Genomic DNA, 19589 nt, shown 5'->3' on the forward strand with positions numbered 1-19589 from the left:
AGTTATGGATCGGGCAACCGCTACGCTATTGCCGTGGTCGATGAGAGCGGTAAATTAATAAACGCGGCGTCACTAAGAACTAGCTCCATTCATCCACCGAAGAAGCAAGCATAGCACTTGCAATTACAATGAGGAGAGGCTCCACAATTTTCTCTGATTCCCATACAGCTATTAGGAATTACTCAGCCGGCTTCGTCTGAATTTAAGCACACAAGTTACTTATACACAGTCTTAATACTCATAATTACGAGCAACTGGATAGCTCATACTTAGTATGGTTTCCGGCTCATCAGGGCCACTCGGTCAGCCCCGATGGCTGCATTCCTAACGAGCAAGCTCACTCTGCTGTGCGAGATCTCACATGCTGCGCATCAAAGCAGGAAGTGATCCAGGATGACTGCGGCTCCTACAAAGACCCACTTACTACTTTCCACGAGATCACCTCACACTATAGGGACGGCAGGAGGTTTTTTTTCCTCCTCCCCATCAGAAGCTCAACCGAGCTCCAGCAGTCACATTAAGAATTATTCAAACTAAATCTTATCCCACACCTTTTGTGCTTATCAAGATTGACCAGGATTTTCCCGCGGAATGTAAAAGTGGTGGACACTCCGTGTCTATTTGATCATATGTTCTGGCTGGGACCCAACCAAAGGACTTCGGATCTCAACAGTGAGGAGGACTGGAGTCGGAGCATATCCAGCGAAGTCCTCCAAGATCAACTCCTGGCCGTCCGGAGAGCTCACGACTTCGGGAATGCCTCTGGCCTACCGGTGCCTACGTGGGCGGAGCCACCGACATAGCCTCGGGGCTTGTGCCCTCTGGCCTTAGTTTCTCTTGACCAAAATAAAGTTCTTGCCGTGCCATGCCATATCTAACCACCATGAAAAATTGCACGGGAATGCGGACACCCACTGAAACTCGCCGTACCACACTATGGAAATTTAATTGAATTTGGTTTGCATTGTTTCGAGTTTAAGCATAGCCAGCTTCCTAGACAGCATTTAAAAAAAAACAACGTTGAAAGGCTGTTTTCTTTAAATAAATGTTATTGTGAGCATTTGATCTAGTTGTTACTTGATGCTGGCAAAAGCTTTTCAGTGTTCTCTTTACTTAAGAGCATCAACAAAAATAGGCACCATAGCTTTTGTTCGGAAAGATGGCGATAAACTCAACTTGAGTTTCCTAAATCTTCACCAAGAAGTTTTTTTAAGCACAGTAATTGCATGGAGCGTCCTAATATTTACATCGAACTATGCAGTACACGTACACAATGGCGCCATCTGGTCATATGCAGTGTGAAGTAGTATTGACTCGCTCAATTCATCAACTTATAGGTGATTCTGGAAGCTATAGTTGATATGAAGTACAAGCCTGACAATACATTATTCATAATATATGCATAAAATATGTAAACTTCCAGAAATACGTGTACAAGGCTCTGAGGCAAGTTTGCTATCACTGCGCATAATTAATAAACTCAGTAACAACTTAGTGATGGCCCGAATGCTAACATCGTTTGTATCTAGTTTATGTTAACTACATTACACATTTCTTGTCTGTCATGCTTTTGCAACTTATATTGTTTGATTGTTTACGTAAAGTTTGTTTACTATTTTATCTTCTGCCAGCATCCCGGCCTAAATCTGTGGCCAAGAGATTGGAGTGTTGATAAATAAATTAGTGCAATAAATAAATAATAGCCTTTCACTGAGAGATGCAATAAGGAATTCACAAAGTTACCTAACCATGCGCTGTGTCTTGCAGTCTCGACAAATGAAAATATTGCGAGCAGTGTCGATTACGAGTAACTAAACCGCCCATTTTGCTTTTCACATAAACTTTGGCAGCAATTATACCTTCTATAATTTGTGTCATAGAATTCCCGCAGCAAATGGAGACCTTCAATCAGTTCAGCAATTTCGAGCTAGTAACAATGATATTTTAATTCTGCTAGTCACTATAAAATAAGCACTTCACAAGACATTGCTACATAGATGGCCTTGAAAAAAAAGTTCATTGCCACACCCAGAAATCTGGACTGCAATTTCTATGAGCCCTCACAAAAGAAAAAAATCGAGTTTGCTTACTTTTCAGGGGATTTGGTGTAGCTGAAATAGAAGATGGAAACATTTAGTGTCGTATCAAAAAATCAAGAACTCTGGAGAACAAACAATCTAATAGTTATAGTTGCGAAACAGAGGCACGCGCTACTGGAACAATTAAGACTAGAACTTCAGTTACTCAAAAGCGGTAAATATGACTTAAGAAAGTGCACACGCTGTAACAGGTAAACATTACTGCAGCACGAAAGTCTGTAAGACCCACCTCAAAACGCACGGACTAGAAGAAAGTAAATGGCAGGTACATCAATTTATAATGAGTTATGACTCAGATAAATGCATCGTTCACAGACCAAAAGCTCAGAAACGGGACTGAAATAAAAAATTTCTGTTTGCTTTCGGTACACGTAATGCTGTCGCGCTCCTGTTTGGAACGCTGCTGTGTAGAGTAACCATAGCAACAACAGCAATCTGAGCTCAGCTTCTTGCAGTGCCTTATATCGGAATGAACGAAGCAAGGTATGAAATGTGTCGCATAATTTTATTCAATAAATGAACGATACAAGAATGTCCTTACTGAATTTCTCGAGGAATCCTCTTCCCAGTGTGTTTCCAGAAATGTCGGCCCCTTTTGCGGTGATGGCATCTATAATGAGGGAGAAAAAAGCAAAACTGTCATGCATATAATTATAATTTTATGTTATCTAGCGCTGCCTGTACAATGGTATGAAATGTTCCAAAAGTGCAAGAACGCACCTTTGTAAATAGAACGCTTAGCCTGAGTTGTAGCGGACCGGTGAATGAGTAGTTGTTGCCCAATGGCATATGTGCCGATGGCGCCTAACGATTTAATACGGAAGGAACAGTTATTTGTAGATGCAAATTCACAGAATATCTAAGGCCAAATGCCTCGAGGAAATCCACACGTCATTTCAGTGTGCGTCTCAACGGGTTCTAATGAGCGACAGGGGATAAACGCTTGGTCTTCAGGTCCACACATTTTCACATCACTTCTGATAAGAATGCAGCGGATCCTGTTCTAAACGAAAACCCTTGTCCTGAAACACGTGGTATTGTCATGGTTGAAAGAAATGTGAGACACACAAAATCTCTATCGGTGAGGGAGCAAACTGCATGGAAACTAGAAGTCGACTCATAGCAAAAAAGATTGGATATATATAACTAAATATATAGTGTCATTTTCGTGTATACCGATACGCAACGTACCACGAGCTTTAGCAAAATAAAGGCAACGCGATATTATAGATGACGGAAGTGTGGTTCACTTTGAGTCAAGTGACTACGTACTGACGCATGTCACCGAGCATGCCTGTGTTTCTTTCTGTAATTAATGGTGCCGTTGACCACAAGTGCGAAAAAGAAACACAGACGGCCAGGAATCACAGTAAAGCATGAAACAATACAGAGAAAAATTACGTTAAATTGTGCAGTAATTAGAGGAAAGAATAAGGTTGCATTTCGGTTAATATAGTTTAAGAAATGAGAAATGAATGTCGAACAATAGACAAGGTAAGGCGAATTCTGACAGCCATGCCTTACGTAAGAAATTCCCGATAACTGGGTCGAATTTATCTGCTTCGCCACCACTAGGCCCGCCACCATTTCCCAAGAAGCGCAAGCAATATTTGCCATGTGGAAGTGCATAAGAAAGCGTCAATAGTGCAAAAGATGTTAGGATTACGAGAAGACTCACCCGAAAACCTTCGCTACTATTCTGGAACAAATAACGAGTTCTAGTCAGTAAAACCAAAGCAGATAAAGGGAAATACCATTGCGGCACTGATTGTGTCGCTGACTTTAACTGGCTGCTGCGTTAGCTTTCCGAGTGTGATGGGGCTGCTTGTGAGATCGAAACAACGCTAGGTGAAAGACCGGCTATATTGCGATCTTTCCGCCGAGTTTTATTTGCGGAGTTCTCAATAAAGTAGTCTTTCACGCTCATTGCGTTGGGTGTTTTTTCTCGAGGGCACCACTTTTCAGATATTTTGGAATTGTAATCAATAAAGCGCAAAAAAATTAAAGGAAAATGTAAAATATATTGCAGCAAGAGGAATCACCTGTAGAGCTTGGTCAAACGGCACCAAAGAAAATAAAAAGTGTGTACGAGAAATTGAGAACCATTATGCTGGTTCCGGTATGACCGGAATCTCTTCCCCAGCCCGAACAATGACAGCGCCAACGGAAGTAGCATGCCCTGGTTGAATGTTAGGGAACTCTAAGAGATCAAATTTAATGTAGGACCTTGCTGCCTTTACTTCTCTGTCTGCCTCACGAAGATTCGGTGCGCTGATATATGCCATTGTTATTGTGTTTTCAAGGTACCACACTTAAAGGCATAAGAACGGTTTGCCATAGACTACTCGCAGCAATATCCGAGGACTTTCTGCTTTTTCACCTACCCTCGCGCCATCTGAATGGATACGGAACCATCGTTAACGGTTTCAATACCGAAGAGGACTTTCTTTGTCTTTGCTCTCATGTGTCGCCCCGGGCAGAGAGCGAAGGAAAGATTGAACGTGCGTTAAAGGGCCACACCTCTAATCACCCTTTACTCCGGCTGGCAGGGTCCGTGTGGGCGTGCAGCGTCGCTGTAGATTCGTCCGTTGGATAAATGAGGTGTTGCACCATTGTTGTCCTTTGTGTGGGAACTATATTCACGTGTTCTCACAAAAGTATGAGTAACTCTCGCAATCTAATCAAGATGCCTAGCGTGAATCATGGGAGGGCCCTCGTTCTGTTCAGGCCGCATCGAGATAACCCTGTAAGATTCAAAGCGCGGTCCAAAGAAGCAAGAAGAATAGGCTACAAAACTTGGTCAAACGGCGCCAAAGAAAAGGCGGGTATCATAAGTCCAGAACCACCAGGCAGGTTCCGGTATGACCGGCATCTCACCGACAGCCCGAACAAAGATAGCGTCGACGGGAGTAGCCCCAAGTTGTGAAACGAGCCCCGACAACACAATGCGCCGGACGCATCTCTCGCTTCCTGTTTGCGAGATCTTGCGCGACCGAAGCCCGTGCCAACGTAATCGCCGGCGTCGTGAGGCGGCTGGAGGTCGCCGCGTCCAGTCGAGCGGCGAGTTTCATCGCCCTGCGGCCGCGCCGAGCTTCTTCGAGAGCAAGGTGCAATTCAAAATGGACGGCCAGCCTGACCGCCCGCGTAGCTGGCAGCACGAGCAGTTAATGTGTAGGAGATCACCTTGGGAGAAGCATACCGCTCTTAAGCGCCTACAGCAAAGCTTTTTAAAACTGGGTCGCGACTACGGGAACCAACAGGAGGGCCTCCTGTCGAACGCGAACTCGTCGACAATAAACGAAACCACGATTCTATGCGTAATAATAATATGGGTAAACTATTGGTTGCAGCCTGACCATTTCTTAAGAGCTGTCATTGGGCTGCAAAGAGAGAATCCACCCGAAACTGAAAGGTTTTACTTAGCGTAAGCGCTTGTTGTTTACCCGTCATACCTCGAGTAAACGGTTTCCTGTGCGCGGTACACCAGATCGTTTCAGTGCCTTTCGTACACATACAACTCGGTCGCTGGCATGACAGTAAGAAGGCAGTTAACGGTGTGCGAGAACTTTCCTAATTACTTTTTCGCATCTTTAGAGAACATGGCTTGCAATCTCTGATGCGAGGTGAAATTGGAGATCTATAAGAAGGAATTCAACGGAATAACTCAAGAGACTTCGTTATTGCGCCGCACGTAGCAGGTGGCGGCTTCGCGTATGAGGTAGGAAACACAAAGAATAACGCGTCACACAATGCGGCCATCGGTGAGTAGTACTGACTGAGTTTTGCGCTATAAATGCATCTTGCGAAACTGTAGCCTCGTGTGCTCGACAACACGGCTCCTGTCTTTACTACTTTCTGCTTTATTTTTGTTCTCACTTTGAAATTTTCACATTTAGAATTATTGCCCTGTCATCAGAGATTCAGTTACCGTTAACGCGACTTCATGACTCAATTAAGGGCAGAGGGATTGTATCCTTAAACCTCGTACTCGGGACAATGTGACCACCGCCATCATTCTGGGTGCAGATTATTCTAACCCTACTGCAGTAGTTATGGTTGTAATAGCTACAGATGCTGCAGTGACAGGTGTACTGCTACTGCTACTGTTTACTACTACTACTAAAACTAACACTACTAGCAATGCTTCTGCTGCTCATAGTTCCGCAATGGTAAGCTGCACAACAATTGCAGGTTATCGCGCTAATATGCTACTTATGCTGCTATTCCGTGATCCATACCGTGAAACTGAAATCAAGCAGCCGAAGTACGTAAGGCTCATTATGATAGCCCGCGTACGATCGTTCAGTGGAAGCGTAAGGATGTACAAACGCAGACCTGAGAGTCCGAATGTCAAGGGTATGGATATAATAAGTACTGTATTTTCCGGACTATAATTCGAGGAGTACACTGGTTATAAAGTTGAAATTTCGTGGGCTGCTGATTATCCATGGTTAGGTTTCTTAAGAGTGCAGGTGCACTTAAAGATAATTAAGCAAGGATGTGCCTGTGTACTTTTACCGAGCTACTTAACATGGCAAAATTAGCTCGGCCGAGGTCGCCACTGCGCACGAGTGATATTTCGAGCCCATTCTGGCAGCTTAGGACATTGTTAGGATGTATGAAATATACACCGTGAGATATGAAAATCCGCGACATCGTGCAAGGAAGTGCTGCACCTTGAGGACATCGTTGCAGCTCAGTGTAGTCGACCGCACCCATGAACTAAATGTTATGAAGGCGATGAAGACACCCAGGGGCCGTTCGTTGAACCCGACATGCTTGACTTATTTTGTTCTGGCCGCCCCGACGTGACTTGGACAGCTTTCAGTATACACTGCTACATATGGACTAACAAGGACCCCAGGTGTTTACTGATTCACGACAACAGTTTTGCAAGGATTCAGAAAAGTGTCATTTAATGGCATGACTTGAACGAATAATTTAATGTTCTTACCGAAACAAGAACAAAAGAAATAGGTTGTCCAAGAAAAGCTTAGCTTTACAAATGAACGTATTCTGACACATTAGGGTCTCATGCAATGAGCTAGCGTGCAATAAAGAAATGTGAATGTACAGATAGTAACGACGAGTGCTACACGCACGTAATTGCACATAGCACAAAGTTAAAGTAAAAACACACACACAAAAAGAAATGGTACACTGAAAAGACCAGACACACAAATGCGCATATGTGTTTCTGGTCTTTTTCAGTGCCCCGTGTTTATTACGGCGTTAACAATTATGCGTTGAAGCCACCTCGCCCAGTTTTCAATTTTACCTACGTACAGCCCCATTCAGCACCAATACTTATGCAACAAAGTAATATATTTGCGATTTTCCAGATTTACGTTGTTTAGTACGATATATCAAACAATATGCTCCACCATTTTGGAGTACTTATCTAAGGCACTTAAGTATTATTGGTTTGCTCGCATATCGCTTTTAATCTCTCACCAGATATTTGGTTTTGTCCTTAGGAATAAATACAAACCCATTTTTTTATGGCCATACAAAAGCCCTCGGAATTTCCACCTCTCTGAACAGGCGCAAGAGATATATCGTGGATATTGCGTTGACAGTTAACGCATACACCGATTCATGCTTCCAGCAAGTACTGGTGCCAATCCAACAACAAGCAATCCTATCTGGAAAAGCCGCATCGATATCATTAAAAAAAGGACAATGAGGGATGGTGTTAATTGACCGTAAACCTCTACTGTGACTCGGACAAAGTATTTTCGCATATGCTTGGCCAAAATTTGAGTGCTCCAGTATACGACCAGAGCATGTTGCAGGTTACTACAACTGCTCATTCTGGTTCACGGAGGTATGCCGCGCGTAAACCGCAAAATAAAATTTAATCTGTCTACATAACCTCCTCGTATTCTCTCTACAGCCGCATTTATTTATTTATTTATTATTTATTTAATTATTTATTTATTTATTTATTACATACTGCCAGCCTGGATGTCAGGCTTTAAGCAGGAGTGGGGTACATAACATATTGGCATTCATCAGTAAAACATCTGATCTCTCAGCTGCACAAAACACGGCCCTGTTTCTCCATAAACGAAACACATGTCCGATATTTGCGACAAGCGCGCTGTCGCGGAACACAGCGTCCATAAAATTTGATGCACCTGAGCGGTCATGCCCCTCTCCGAAGCTCCTCTCCTTCAAGAAACCATTTGCGTCTCGAGCGTGCGTGATACGCTATTCAGCGGTCTCGTGTTTACGGGAGCGACACGCAAGGTCAAGGTGAGAAGCGAGCAACTTTGCAACACGAATGCGTGGTGTCTTTTATGTGTGTAGATACATGCGGCACATCTGTGTTTTTGCGTGATGTTCGCTGCGATGTTGCAACAGCGAGGTCGGCGGTGTAACAGAAATGGAGATTCATCCGCAAGCGCTATTGCCGAGCCGGGAAGTGCTCGTAGAGTGTCGATCCATAATGAGTTGTCATGGCTTGCGGGTTATTCTGGAGTGTGATGTATCTACGCTGCGCCCGGAAACGCTGGTCTGTAACGCGTGGTCAGAAATCTGTGAGTAGAATACAAATCGTGGCGCCGCCTGTCTGTGAGAGTTCCGGAAAGCTCACGCACAAGTGCGCAGTCTTCGCGCACGTATACATGCGAAAGTTCTCAAGATGAATTCAGGGCTGGTAAATTGCGCACACGGAACTGAATAATATTGAGGCGCTCTCTCTCTCATCTCTCTCTCTCTCTCTCCCTCCCTCTCTCTCTCTCTCTCTCTCTCTCTCTCTCTATATATATATATATATATATATATATATATATATATATATATATATATATATATATATATATATATATATATATAAGGCAGGCATGTTACCTAGTCAAGGGTCTAGTTGGCTGCCTTACTGCCTTACGCATGGGGGAACATAGAAGGGGAATAAAGAGAAGGGAGAAAAAGAGGGTATAGCGACGGGCACTGACAGCAAAGCCGCTCGTGCAAGCCAGGCGTTCTTAGAAAGTACAAAAGTGCCTTCACTGCCTTCTGGGCCGATGATCAGTCAGGACAGTGCTCTAGTACTGTCTATCCACTCAGAGGACGATAATCTAGTTTACTCAATGAGTTGTAAAAAGATTGTCTTTCTGCGTGAAATTGAAGACAGGGGCACAATAAGTGGCCAATGTTCTCATCGCATCCGCAGCATCACATGCAGGGCTACCAGCCATTCCCGTTAGTGCTGAGTAAGCTTTCGTGGAGGCAACTCCCAGCCACAACCGACACAGAAGAGACGCTTCGCGTCGGTGCAGTCTGGCCTGAGGTCTGCGTTGCAAGGAAGGGAAACATTGAGGGTAATGTACGCAGTAATATACGGAGCATTACAGTGATTGAATTATACTGTAACATATTCATAGATTGTAGCGCAATGTGACACAGATAGAGATTAGAAGCAGACAGGGCGTCCTGTCTGCTTCGAGTCTCTGTATGTCTCACTTCGCGCTAAAATCCAAAAATATGTTACCATACCAACTCGCCCAACTTTCGATCCTTTTCAATTATACAGGATGTTGCCGTGAACACTTTAAAAATTCTTAAAGGTTGCCTGTGACAGATAGCTGAATTCTAATTCATGAGGTGGTCTACTGGAAGCGGCGGACGCTACATGCAATGTATTTTAAAATATATAACATACTAATTAACAAAAATAACAAATTTCTAACTAATTACCTCATGGCTCCTGTGGCAACATACAAATTCTAGCCGTGCATTTCGGAAGGTGGACCCACTTGAAATGAATTCTCAGGATTACACCAATTTCGAGATAATTCCAGAACTTCGCGAAGAACTGCATTCACGTTCCAGTTACTGTTGTGCTTCAATGTATAAAACGACGTTCTCTTAAGAAAGTCTTTTTCATGTTTGTATAACGCTTTTTCGTTCTTTCTCTTTATATGTATTTTGATCCACTGAAAAATAAATTCGTGGATCGCTGCTGACATTACGGTGGCAGCGGTCGTCATCAGAGCAACAGAATGGACGGATGGACAAGATAAACCCAATTTCGAGCACTTAACTGCTATCACGATGCTCCCAGCTTAAGGGCTTATTCTAATCCTACCTTGGATCAGTGGGATGGAGTACTATCTAGCTCAAGCTTGCAAGGCCAGTTACAGCTTGTGGAGCCGTGGTGGCTGCTGCTGAAGTTCTTCTGGTATAAGGAGTGTACTCGCCGGTAGGTGAAGAAGCTACTCCAGCTTTCCCAATCTGATGCTTTGATCCTTAAGGCCTTAATAAAGTCATATTACATGTTCGAAGTGCTGTTAGTACGGCTACTGCTACAAGAATATTCCATGTAAAATGTTAGGCAAAATGAGATGGCTCATCACAGTCAGTTTGACCAAGTTTATCTTCAATGGCACGATGAAAAAAGGGTACAGCTGGGCAGTGCGATGGCGGCTTATTCAGAGAAGCAGCTTTGCTGACCATAGCCTGTGCATAGCTTTTTTACAGGACACCAGCTACGAGAATCTTTTGAATGTGTCTTCACAGAATGTATGCATGTGAAGGTAAAAGGGACACGAAGCGAGTATTTGATTTGGTTCACTTACTGATTTCCGATGGAGCTCTTGGGAGTCCTGAAAACAGAGACACATTGTTTTTTATGTGGATTTAACACATCGCAACAAAGCCACAATTTACTGACGGGAGCAATTCAATAAACTGAAGTTATAGTGCGTGAAATCATCAAGACGCGTTCATCTTTTGGCATGGAAACACTGCTCATTAACAGGATGGCTAGTCAGCTACTTGGGTACAATCCTGAAAACGTTTTCGTAATGTGTTGCATTGAGTTCGAGATCTCGAATCTAACAATGACTTTGTAACCTATTGCAACGTAAATTCGAGCCAATTAGGTGCCGCAGGGTTGGCTGCGGCTAAGAGTGGCAAAATCCAATAGATATCTCGAGTCGATTTGCGTGCAGTCTAAGCACAGACGTATACTTTTTTGGCTTTTATGGAAGATATAGACAGCGATGTTCAAAACGGAGCGTTTATGAAACTTCGACTTTGTAATTGCCCTGGACATTTGTATTTATACAACGTACCTATCACGGTGCTCTCCATTTCTACAAAAAATTTACAGATTTTATTATATAAAAATAATGTTTTCTGAATAGTGGATCACCTAGCTACTTCTGATGCAATGTGTTTTCTTACGAAAGCTTACCTGAAAAGAACACTCCATTGGTTTCTGAAAAGAAAAGGATAAGAACGGGTGTGAGATCAAATACGGAAAAAGAACTAAGGGGGAGGGACGGTGGTGCGGGGGAATTCATGAGGTTTTAAATCGAAGAATAGAGCGTAGTGATAGGTTTCCCAGTACTTCATGAAATTCGAAATTAGATTTTCCTCGTGCATGTTTACTTCAGAAGCTGTAAATAAGTAGTACGCATAAATGGAGCTATCTAGTCGAAGCCGCAAGGTTGATAATTGTATAACTGTTTTATTACCAGGCCCTGAACAGCACCTGAGCTGACAAATAAGCGTGCACCTAGTGGTCAGCGGTTGCGACATGAGTCCTTGCGCGTGGGGTGCGAGATTTTTCAGCACGGCTTGGGCAGCCGCGGGCGCAGCTTATCTCGGAGGTAATGCTGAAGACTAGCGCGTACTAGGCCATGTGGCATATCCGGCGTGCAGTAATGACAATATTTTTTTTTGCATGTTCGGTATTCAATAAGAACTATTTTCGTCGAGTTTTTCGTTAGTTCCAACCCTACAGCTTTCTCGGAGGTTATTTTATATGTACACTATCTTAAAAAAACGCTTTAAACACGGCGAAAAATTTGGGTGTTGCTGGCGTTTAAGCACTCGACTTTGTTAGTCAACGTTTCTTGCCAGGAAAATGTTGAATAACTGTGGATCTTATTCCTTAAATTGGCGAAACTGCTCCTCACGTTTTAACACATACAGCTGGTTGCAGCACCTATTGGAAGCTGTTGTCCGCCACTGAAAAATCAACAGCACAGGATGTTCATCACCTCTAGCAGATATTTATCATAGTCGAAAAGAGAAGAAAGATTCGGGCATTCAGAACTTTCTTCTATCGCCAATAATTCTGCACAAATTGCCAGTTTCAAGGTCACTCTACCTGTCCGTGAACTCTTGTGGCGTCTATATTTCTGATATGCAGCGGTGTGTGTGTCCTAGTAATCGAAAGTAGAATTTTTCGGCTGGAATACGTAGAAACGTTCGGCCGCAGGTGAACAATAATTTTTGTTAGGACTACGTTAAGGTTCCGCAGAGCAAGCTGTCTGTGTCGGTATTCGAGTTGCGAATGGGCTGTCATCCTCGTGTTTTTTCACTCTTTGTCAATTTAATGGCATTTGTTTAGGCCCAAGCAGCTACCACTGTACATAACTAGCAAAGATTTCAGGAAGCTCACTTCAAATTACAAAAAAAAAACGGATCAGCAAAGCCTACCGGGAGGTGGGTCGGTAAAAATTATTTTCCGTTAATTTATATCCAACAATGCATGAACTGGGCTCACTTACACTTGCAGAGCACACACAATGTGCATTATAGTATCAGCGACACGCATCACAATGTATAAAAAGTTCACGAACATTTCAGGCACATTGTGCAATACAATGAGTATATTATGCATACGTAAGAAATACTAAATAAATAGAGCATCAACCTAGTAGGTCTCCACCATTGTTTGCACTTCTACAGCTCCTTTAGTTCCTTCCACGTGGGTTTGAAGGATGTTAACATATTGACAACAATAAATAATATCTTATGAGATTCAAGTAAGTTGTGGTGATTTCATTGTCTCCATCTGTTCGATAGTGTGCTGCTCTTGCAGGTCACCTCCCTAATGACAATAGTTTTGTTCCAATAGCTGGTCGGGATAGCAACAAAAAAACGTGAAATCATTTCAGACGAACGTGTGGTAGAAAACAGATTTCTTACCTACAGCATTCAGCTTCTGACCAGTGCAAGCTGTGATGATGAAGAGAAGACTGATGATAGGCGACGCACCTGCCGGCAGCTTATGACCACCCATTGCAATTGGAGACCTTTGAAAACAAAAAGAAGAAAACTGATAAAGGCAGTATGTAGCTTAGTCGTGAAGGAAGTGGGTTGGCGCCGTCACGTTCCTCGATGCTATTGATTGTAGAGTTTTATATGAACTTTACTGAACTTAGCACAGGTGTCGAGCTCCAAGTCATTAAGCACCGTAGGAGCGATGTAAGTACACGAACTTCGGGTCGACCATTGTTGCCTCGCTAGTGTACAACGGATTCTGTTCGCTGAGTTTTTAGATGGCGCGGACTAAGGGTGCATAGAAATAAATGTTTTCACCTAATGTCGCTCTGCTGCTGCATCACTGACTTTGTATGTTTAGCTCCTGCTGCTGAGTTTACTTCTCGCATTCCTGTGGTAGCTGCATGGCCTTGTGGTCATGCGGCTTGTAGCGCGTTATAGTTTTCTTTTTTGGGTTCATCTGCGGCACAGCAGTCTCATATTATTCGGGGGGAAAAAGTGCGTGGTAGTTGAAACTGCTTGCGACTGATATTGTGCGAGCAGCTCAGGCACCCGATTTTCATATGAAAAAATGCGACAACGACATTTTTTGGGGAAAGTAGCAAAAACTTGCAGACCTGCCACTGCAGTGTGCTTTCAAGCTTGGATGGCATACGTATTGACTATGTTTGTTTACAAGGCTCAACGTAAAACAGCAAAGCAGTGGACTAGATTATTATGGCGGTTTCACTGGCTTAATCGCAATTCGCAACAACTATAGTTTCATCGCTCCCATGAGCCGAGGGGACAAGTTTGTGTATTCACTATAGTTACTCAATGAGAAGACAGCAACCTGACGTCTACGAAGGAATTATTTGCAGGGTGACGGCATACAAGGGCGCCGCTTTATTGCGGTGTTATGCTAGCTGGCTCCAAGGTTCCTCAGAATGGATGGAATTAGACAACAAATTGAGTATGCAAACGTCCTTTTGATAAATGAGACTGCGCGAAGTCAGCCGCGATGTACGCGTGTGCTACTGTCGAGATTTTAGTATGATATTCCATATTAACGGAGGCGGCGGATCTAAGTGCTGGCCCAGCTTCTTTTTCTTCTTTGGTTGACGTCTTTCACCTTTACGGAAAAGCATTTGATCGACCGATTTTGCTATGACACTCGCTCGCCAAGGTCGGCCCATGACCATGACAGCATAAAAATGGCTTTATGACAACGACGCAGGGATGAGGATAGAACGACGAAGATGGAATGACGCCAACTGAATGACGAAGACAGTGGTGATTACTGATGCGCACCTTATGGAAAGAGCACATAAGCCATTTAAGCATTGGGACACATTCCGAGGGACGGAAACAAAAAGAAACTCAACACAAACGCTATCAGTCTTGAGTTACAGTACAAATAATTTAAGAAAGGGGCTGACAAATGGAATGGCACACTGTGGTACAAAGGTTATGAACAGGTATAAGTTGCCTCAGAAAGGCTGGCCATTCTTTCGATAGGAGGACCTATCTTCGTCAAAGGCGGCCTCGTCATCCTCGGCATGTTAGTTTGAAAGGGTTAGTAGAGTGACGTCACGTACGGTTGTTGGTGCGGTTTGTTGTAAAGGGAAACACTGAAAAGAGAATAAGCGCTGTCGTCTGGCGGTCAGTAAGCGTGGTTCCCATAACGAAGGGACAAGAGCGGGAGAGTGGAAAGGCGGGGAGAAAAGAAAATAAATAGAAGGGGAGAAGAAAATACCAAAATGGTAAAAAGAACAAGAAGGGCATGGGAGGGCGTTGGGGAAGCGAGAAGTTCGGCAACATTCAGCGGTGTCGTGGGCGACATGTTTGTGTGGCTTTAAAAGAGCCGGTCAGGCGGTCAGTGCGCGAGTAACAAAAAAGACCAAAAACACATCAAAGACCCCTTTTCCGATGTACACCTGCCTCCTTACGCTTTTACTCACGTCACCTTCATATTTGTTATTCCGATCTCGGCTGGTCCCCCGCCGCCCTTTATTTTTGTCTGTTTTCTTAAACACCCTCATCAACACATTCCAAAGTCCCAGACGCCAGGCTACCTTTTCCAGTGCCTAAGGCGCACAGGGTGGCGCCACTTATGTATACCACCGTGACGACACCTACGTTGAGCTACTGGGGCTAACGTCCCTTGAAAGAAAATGCAGCTGCCTTCCGTCTACCTCACGCATTGCACCCCAGACTCCTTGTCGCCATCTAAACTCCTTCAAAATTACTCGACGCATTGCTATTACGCTACTGAAGTCATTCTTTCAGCTGATGTCTTATTGAGTCTTTTTGTTATTCGAGCACTGACCGGCTCTCCCAAAGTCACAAGAACGTGTCGCCAACGACACCCCTGACCACTCCCTGACCTCACTTCCCTGAACACTCTCCCATGACCTTCTTTCTCTTTTCTTGTTCATTTTCTCCCTCTTGGCGTCTTTCTTTCCCTTGTTTTCTTTTCTTTTTTCCCCGCCTTCCTACTCTCCTACTCTTGTCCCCTCGTCTTGAGAATCACGCTTACAGACATCAGGCGACAGCACTCATTCTCTCTGAAGTCTCTTCCCTTTACAACCCGCCGCCACCGACAACAACCACATGTGACATCACTCTACTAACCCTTTAAAACTAAAATGCCGAGGAGGACGAGGCCGCCTTTGACGAAAAACAGTCCTCCTATCGAAGCGTTGGCCAGCCTTTCTATGGCACCTCATCCCTGTTTATAACCTTCATACCACAGAGTACAGATAAGTTGTTATGTCGCAGTATATATATATATATATATATATATATATATATATATATATATATATATATATATATACAGGTGAACAAGAATCTAGTTACTCTTCTCAAGGCCTTACTCTCTACAGACCGCAGTTAAACGGAGAATGAATGCCCAGTGAAGAGTAGTGAAGGACGGCTGCTGCATCGGCGGTGTAAAACCCTTCGGAGATATCTAGCCGCTGGTGCCGCTGATGATGATCATGATTATGACAAAACAACCACGATCAAATACGTACAGGCCCAAGTTAGTAGGCAATTTGGATCAATCAATCGGCATACGATGACAGACAGACAGACAGAAGACAGACAGACAGACAGACAGACAGACAGACAGACAGACAGACAGACAGACAGACAGACAGACAGACAGACAGACAGACAGACAGATAGATAGATAGATAGATAGATAGATAGATAGATAGATAGATAGATAGATAGATAGATAGATAGATAGATAGATAGATAGATAGATAGATAGATAGATAGATAGGTGCAGAGCAAAAACAGCAAATCTCAAAAGTCGAAAACACATGCAAAAGGCAAAAGCAGTTTCGTGGCACCAACCACCCCTCCGCTTCGCAGGGGTTGCTCAGTAAACATTAGATCATTGCATAAATTCATGCTCTTCGAGGTTCCAATTTATATAAATGTTTTGGGTAAGTGCTTTTTGTTATTGGTTGGCCGCCTTCGCTAATATTATAAGTCTGGCTTCAAGATTTCTTGGAATTTTTGTCATGAACAATGCAAGCGTAACAGCTTTTTGTAAATACGAGCTCGGATTCACAGCATCGCAGTAATGCCCAGGCCATTAAATTGTTCCGTGCCTCGGTAGTAGTTCTAGGCCTTAGCTGGAGGTGAAACATTTAGGCTGCGTGAGAAGTTTAATTTAATATCTACGGCAGCGCCACATGAGAAGCAGGCATTAAGGATTGAGATTTCACCCCAAACTAGACAAACTTTGTTACCGAGGGGCTTGACTTTTCAGGGTCATGTCAAGCGAACTTCATAGAGGACAGCTTTGTGTAAGAGGTATCACCTTTTGAATAGAGTCGTATTCGTGACGCTATATGTGTCGAAATTCGCAAATAGTGATTTCTGGCCGACCACTTCAATATCAAGAATTCATGGAAAGCATAATTTTCGCCTTGAATGTCTCCTAGTGCACATGCACAATTACCAGGAAAACCTGCTGACTCAATTTTACGCTGGTTGTGGGGGGTCCAAACAGTGGCATCCTCCTTTATAGGCTGTACAGATTACCTTTGTTACGTGACAAGTTTTACCAATGCAAACAGCAGTCACATGCATGTTACATGTGGAGCATATCGCTTCAATAAATAACCGCATTGTTGTGTTCGAAAGGCTATTCCACCATATAATGTCTCCATGTTCGAGAGACTGGTCTGTATTGGCTCACAAACGCGTCTCACCTGCAATACGCAACAGTACTTGAAGGGGTATGAGTCTTCGGATAGAAGATGAAGACGCGCAGGAATCTGGGGAAGTGAGAAAAGGAGGATGAAGTTGCAAATAATGTGGACGAGACCGACTCCGATTCCTCAGCAAATATTTAAGTCTATTGCGTCGTTTTACTTAGGAACGCTACAATATTTTGGTGCAGCCGACAATTGACTACAACATGCGGATGACATTTTTTCTTGAGGGGACCTATGCAGAGATAATTTTTTCCAGATACCAAGCTCAAGATGAACCAGTGGAACCTCCTCATGAACTCAACTCCGCAAAACTCGTAAACCTGCATTTGAAGAAGGCCCTTCAGATACAGCAAGAACAGATTGAGCAACAGAATCCACTGGTGACATGCCTTATAAGCTCTCTAAATACTGAAAAGCCGGTCACTTAATTTGTGGTATCCGAAGCGTTTTGCGGCTTGTCTTAAGTCCAGACAGGTGGTTACCAGTTGGATATAAGCATAAGCATAAAGCACCCTGGAAACAGGCGTCGGCGGTACTTCATACTGGCTTCAATAAAAATTAGCGACCATCCAACAATTTTAGTTCCTTGACCTCTTCGAACTGTTCGTTGTTGTATATAAGCATAAGCTTAGAGCACCTTGGAAACCAGCGTTGGCGGCACTTGATACCAACCTTCAATAATAATCAGTTGTTCAGTGCCTTCTCACAATTTTTCCTCATTGGTTCCTTCCGGTTGTTCTTTGTTGCATTGTACCATGAGTGTAGAAAAAGCATATGCATCAGTCAAAAGGGGTCCAGGTCGTTGGGAGATGGTGCAGTCAAATTTCTGCAAGTAGTTTCGCCCATCTGGATATACATCCTTTAGGCTGGGTCATATTCAAGAGATGAGTAAGGGGTTGGTAATCGGTGAACCAAGTGAACTTCGAACCTGCTAGGTATGTACGGAAGTACTTTTCAGTAGTGATGTAATCAACGTGAGACGGCTTGAGGTTGTAGCTGTAGTAACCTACTACGGGTCGCTTTCCTTGACCGGATGCTTCTGGAGATTTCTTTTACACGACTGCACCTGTCGCATTGTGTGAGGTGTCTGTATTTAGTTCAAAGTGTGAAGTAATATCTGGGGTGAGTAAAATAGGGCGAGCAGAGATTCTGTGCACTATATCGCGGTAGACTCTCTCACATTCGTCATTCCATTCAAATGGAACTTCTTTCTTCGTTAGGCGCTTGAGGCATCCAGTTAGGACGGCAAAGTCTTTTATGAAAGGTCTGAAATGTCCTGCTCATCTAAAAAACACGCGATGTGTGGACATCATATGTTTCTACCAGGTGGGAGATCCTCTCGATAGACTCCTGTTTCGTGCTTTTTGTAGTACCATCAATGACTCTTCCAAGAAACACAACTTCTTTTTCTTGAAAGAATGCACTTTTCTTAAGATTAACCCTGAGGTGTGCCAAGCTCAAGACATTTAATACCTTAGACAGGTGTTCTTGATGCACAGCCTCCGCTTTAGAGAAGACAATATAGTATGTGTACACGTTACAGAAGACATCTAGGAGAGGCTTCAGGACTTCGTTCATGATATTTCGGAACAATGCTGGCGAGATATTCCAACCGAAAGGAATCAGGTTATAGTCGTACAGCACTAAGAAAAAACAACCAAAAACAAACGCACACTGGAAACATACAAGAAGACAGAAATTTGTACTTTTACTTGTACAGATCGAAGGGTGCGATAAAAGCAGTGCACAATTTTGTTTCTTCGGTTAGCGGGATCTCCCAGAAACTTTGCACAAGTCAATACGTGAAAAATGTCGAAAACTACCTGTCTCACCTATAACCGTGTCTATCTTCGGCATTGAGAATGGTCTAAGTTCTATCTGACAACTGAGGACACTGTGACTGTGCATAGTCAAAAAGTTCCATCTTCCTTCAGTGTAATTGTTATGGGAAAGGCAACAGGTGATACCGAAGGTCCGGTTATTTCGGCGTGTAGCCTCTCCTGCAATTTTTTTCCTCTATAGCTTTCGCTCTATTCACATGTTATACGCCGACTTGCTGACAAGAGGTCTTGTCATCCGCAAGTCGTCATATAACATGCCTTGGCTCGCAAACGCCTTTCACCTGAAATACGCAGCAATACGGTTAAGCAATTAGCGCTAAAGCTATGCAGTTAGGCAAGTGCCAGTTGATTCTGCAAGCTCCGTGGTGCGCTAAATACACACCAAGGGCCGTATTTACAAAACGTTCTTA

At 43.5% G+C, this 19589-nt stretch overlaps 1 protein-coding gene across 11 annotated transcripts in view; it reads right to left on the reverse strand.

Moving 5' to 3' along the window:
• The window catches only part of LOC135902102 (proteoglycan 4-like), a 73077-nt gene that overhangs the window by 46864 nt on the left and 6624 nt on the right, over positions 1-19589 (reverse strand). For 6 of the 11 annotated variants that reach the window (XM_065432008.2, XM_065432010.2, XM_065432009.2 and 3 more), the window contains 6 exons: positions 17333-17398; positions 13047-13153; positions 11302-11325; positions 10682-10708; positions 2641-2709; positions 2091-2111 (listed from right to left, as the gene is read on the reverse strand). In XM_065432008.2, the coding sequence (XP_065288080.1) occupies positions 2091-2111; positions 2641-2709; positions 10682-10708; positions 11302-11325; positions 13047-13140 (235 nt within the window). In that variant the 5' untranslated portion in view covers positions 13141-13153; positions 17333-17398. The remainder of the gene's footprint in view (positions 1-2090; positions 2112-2640; positions 2710-10681; positions 10709-11301; positions 11326-13046; positions 13154-17332; positions 17399-19589) is intronic. The other 5 variants (XM_065432011.2, XM_065432006.2, XM_065432007.2 and 2 more) reach the window with 1 other exon arrangement.

Source organism: Dermacentor albipictus, chromosome 5 (assembly GCF_038994185.2).
Source record: "Dermacentor albipictus isolate Rhodes 1998 colony chromosome 5, USDA_Dalb.pri_finalv2, whole genome shotgun sequence".
NCBI classification, from domain to species: Eukaryota; Metazoa; Arthropoda; class Arachnida; order Ixodida; family Ixodidae; genus Dermacentor; species Dermacentor albipictus.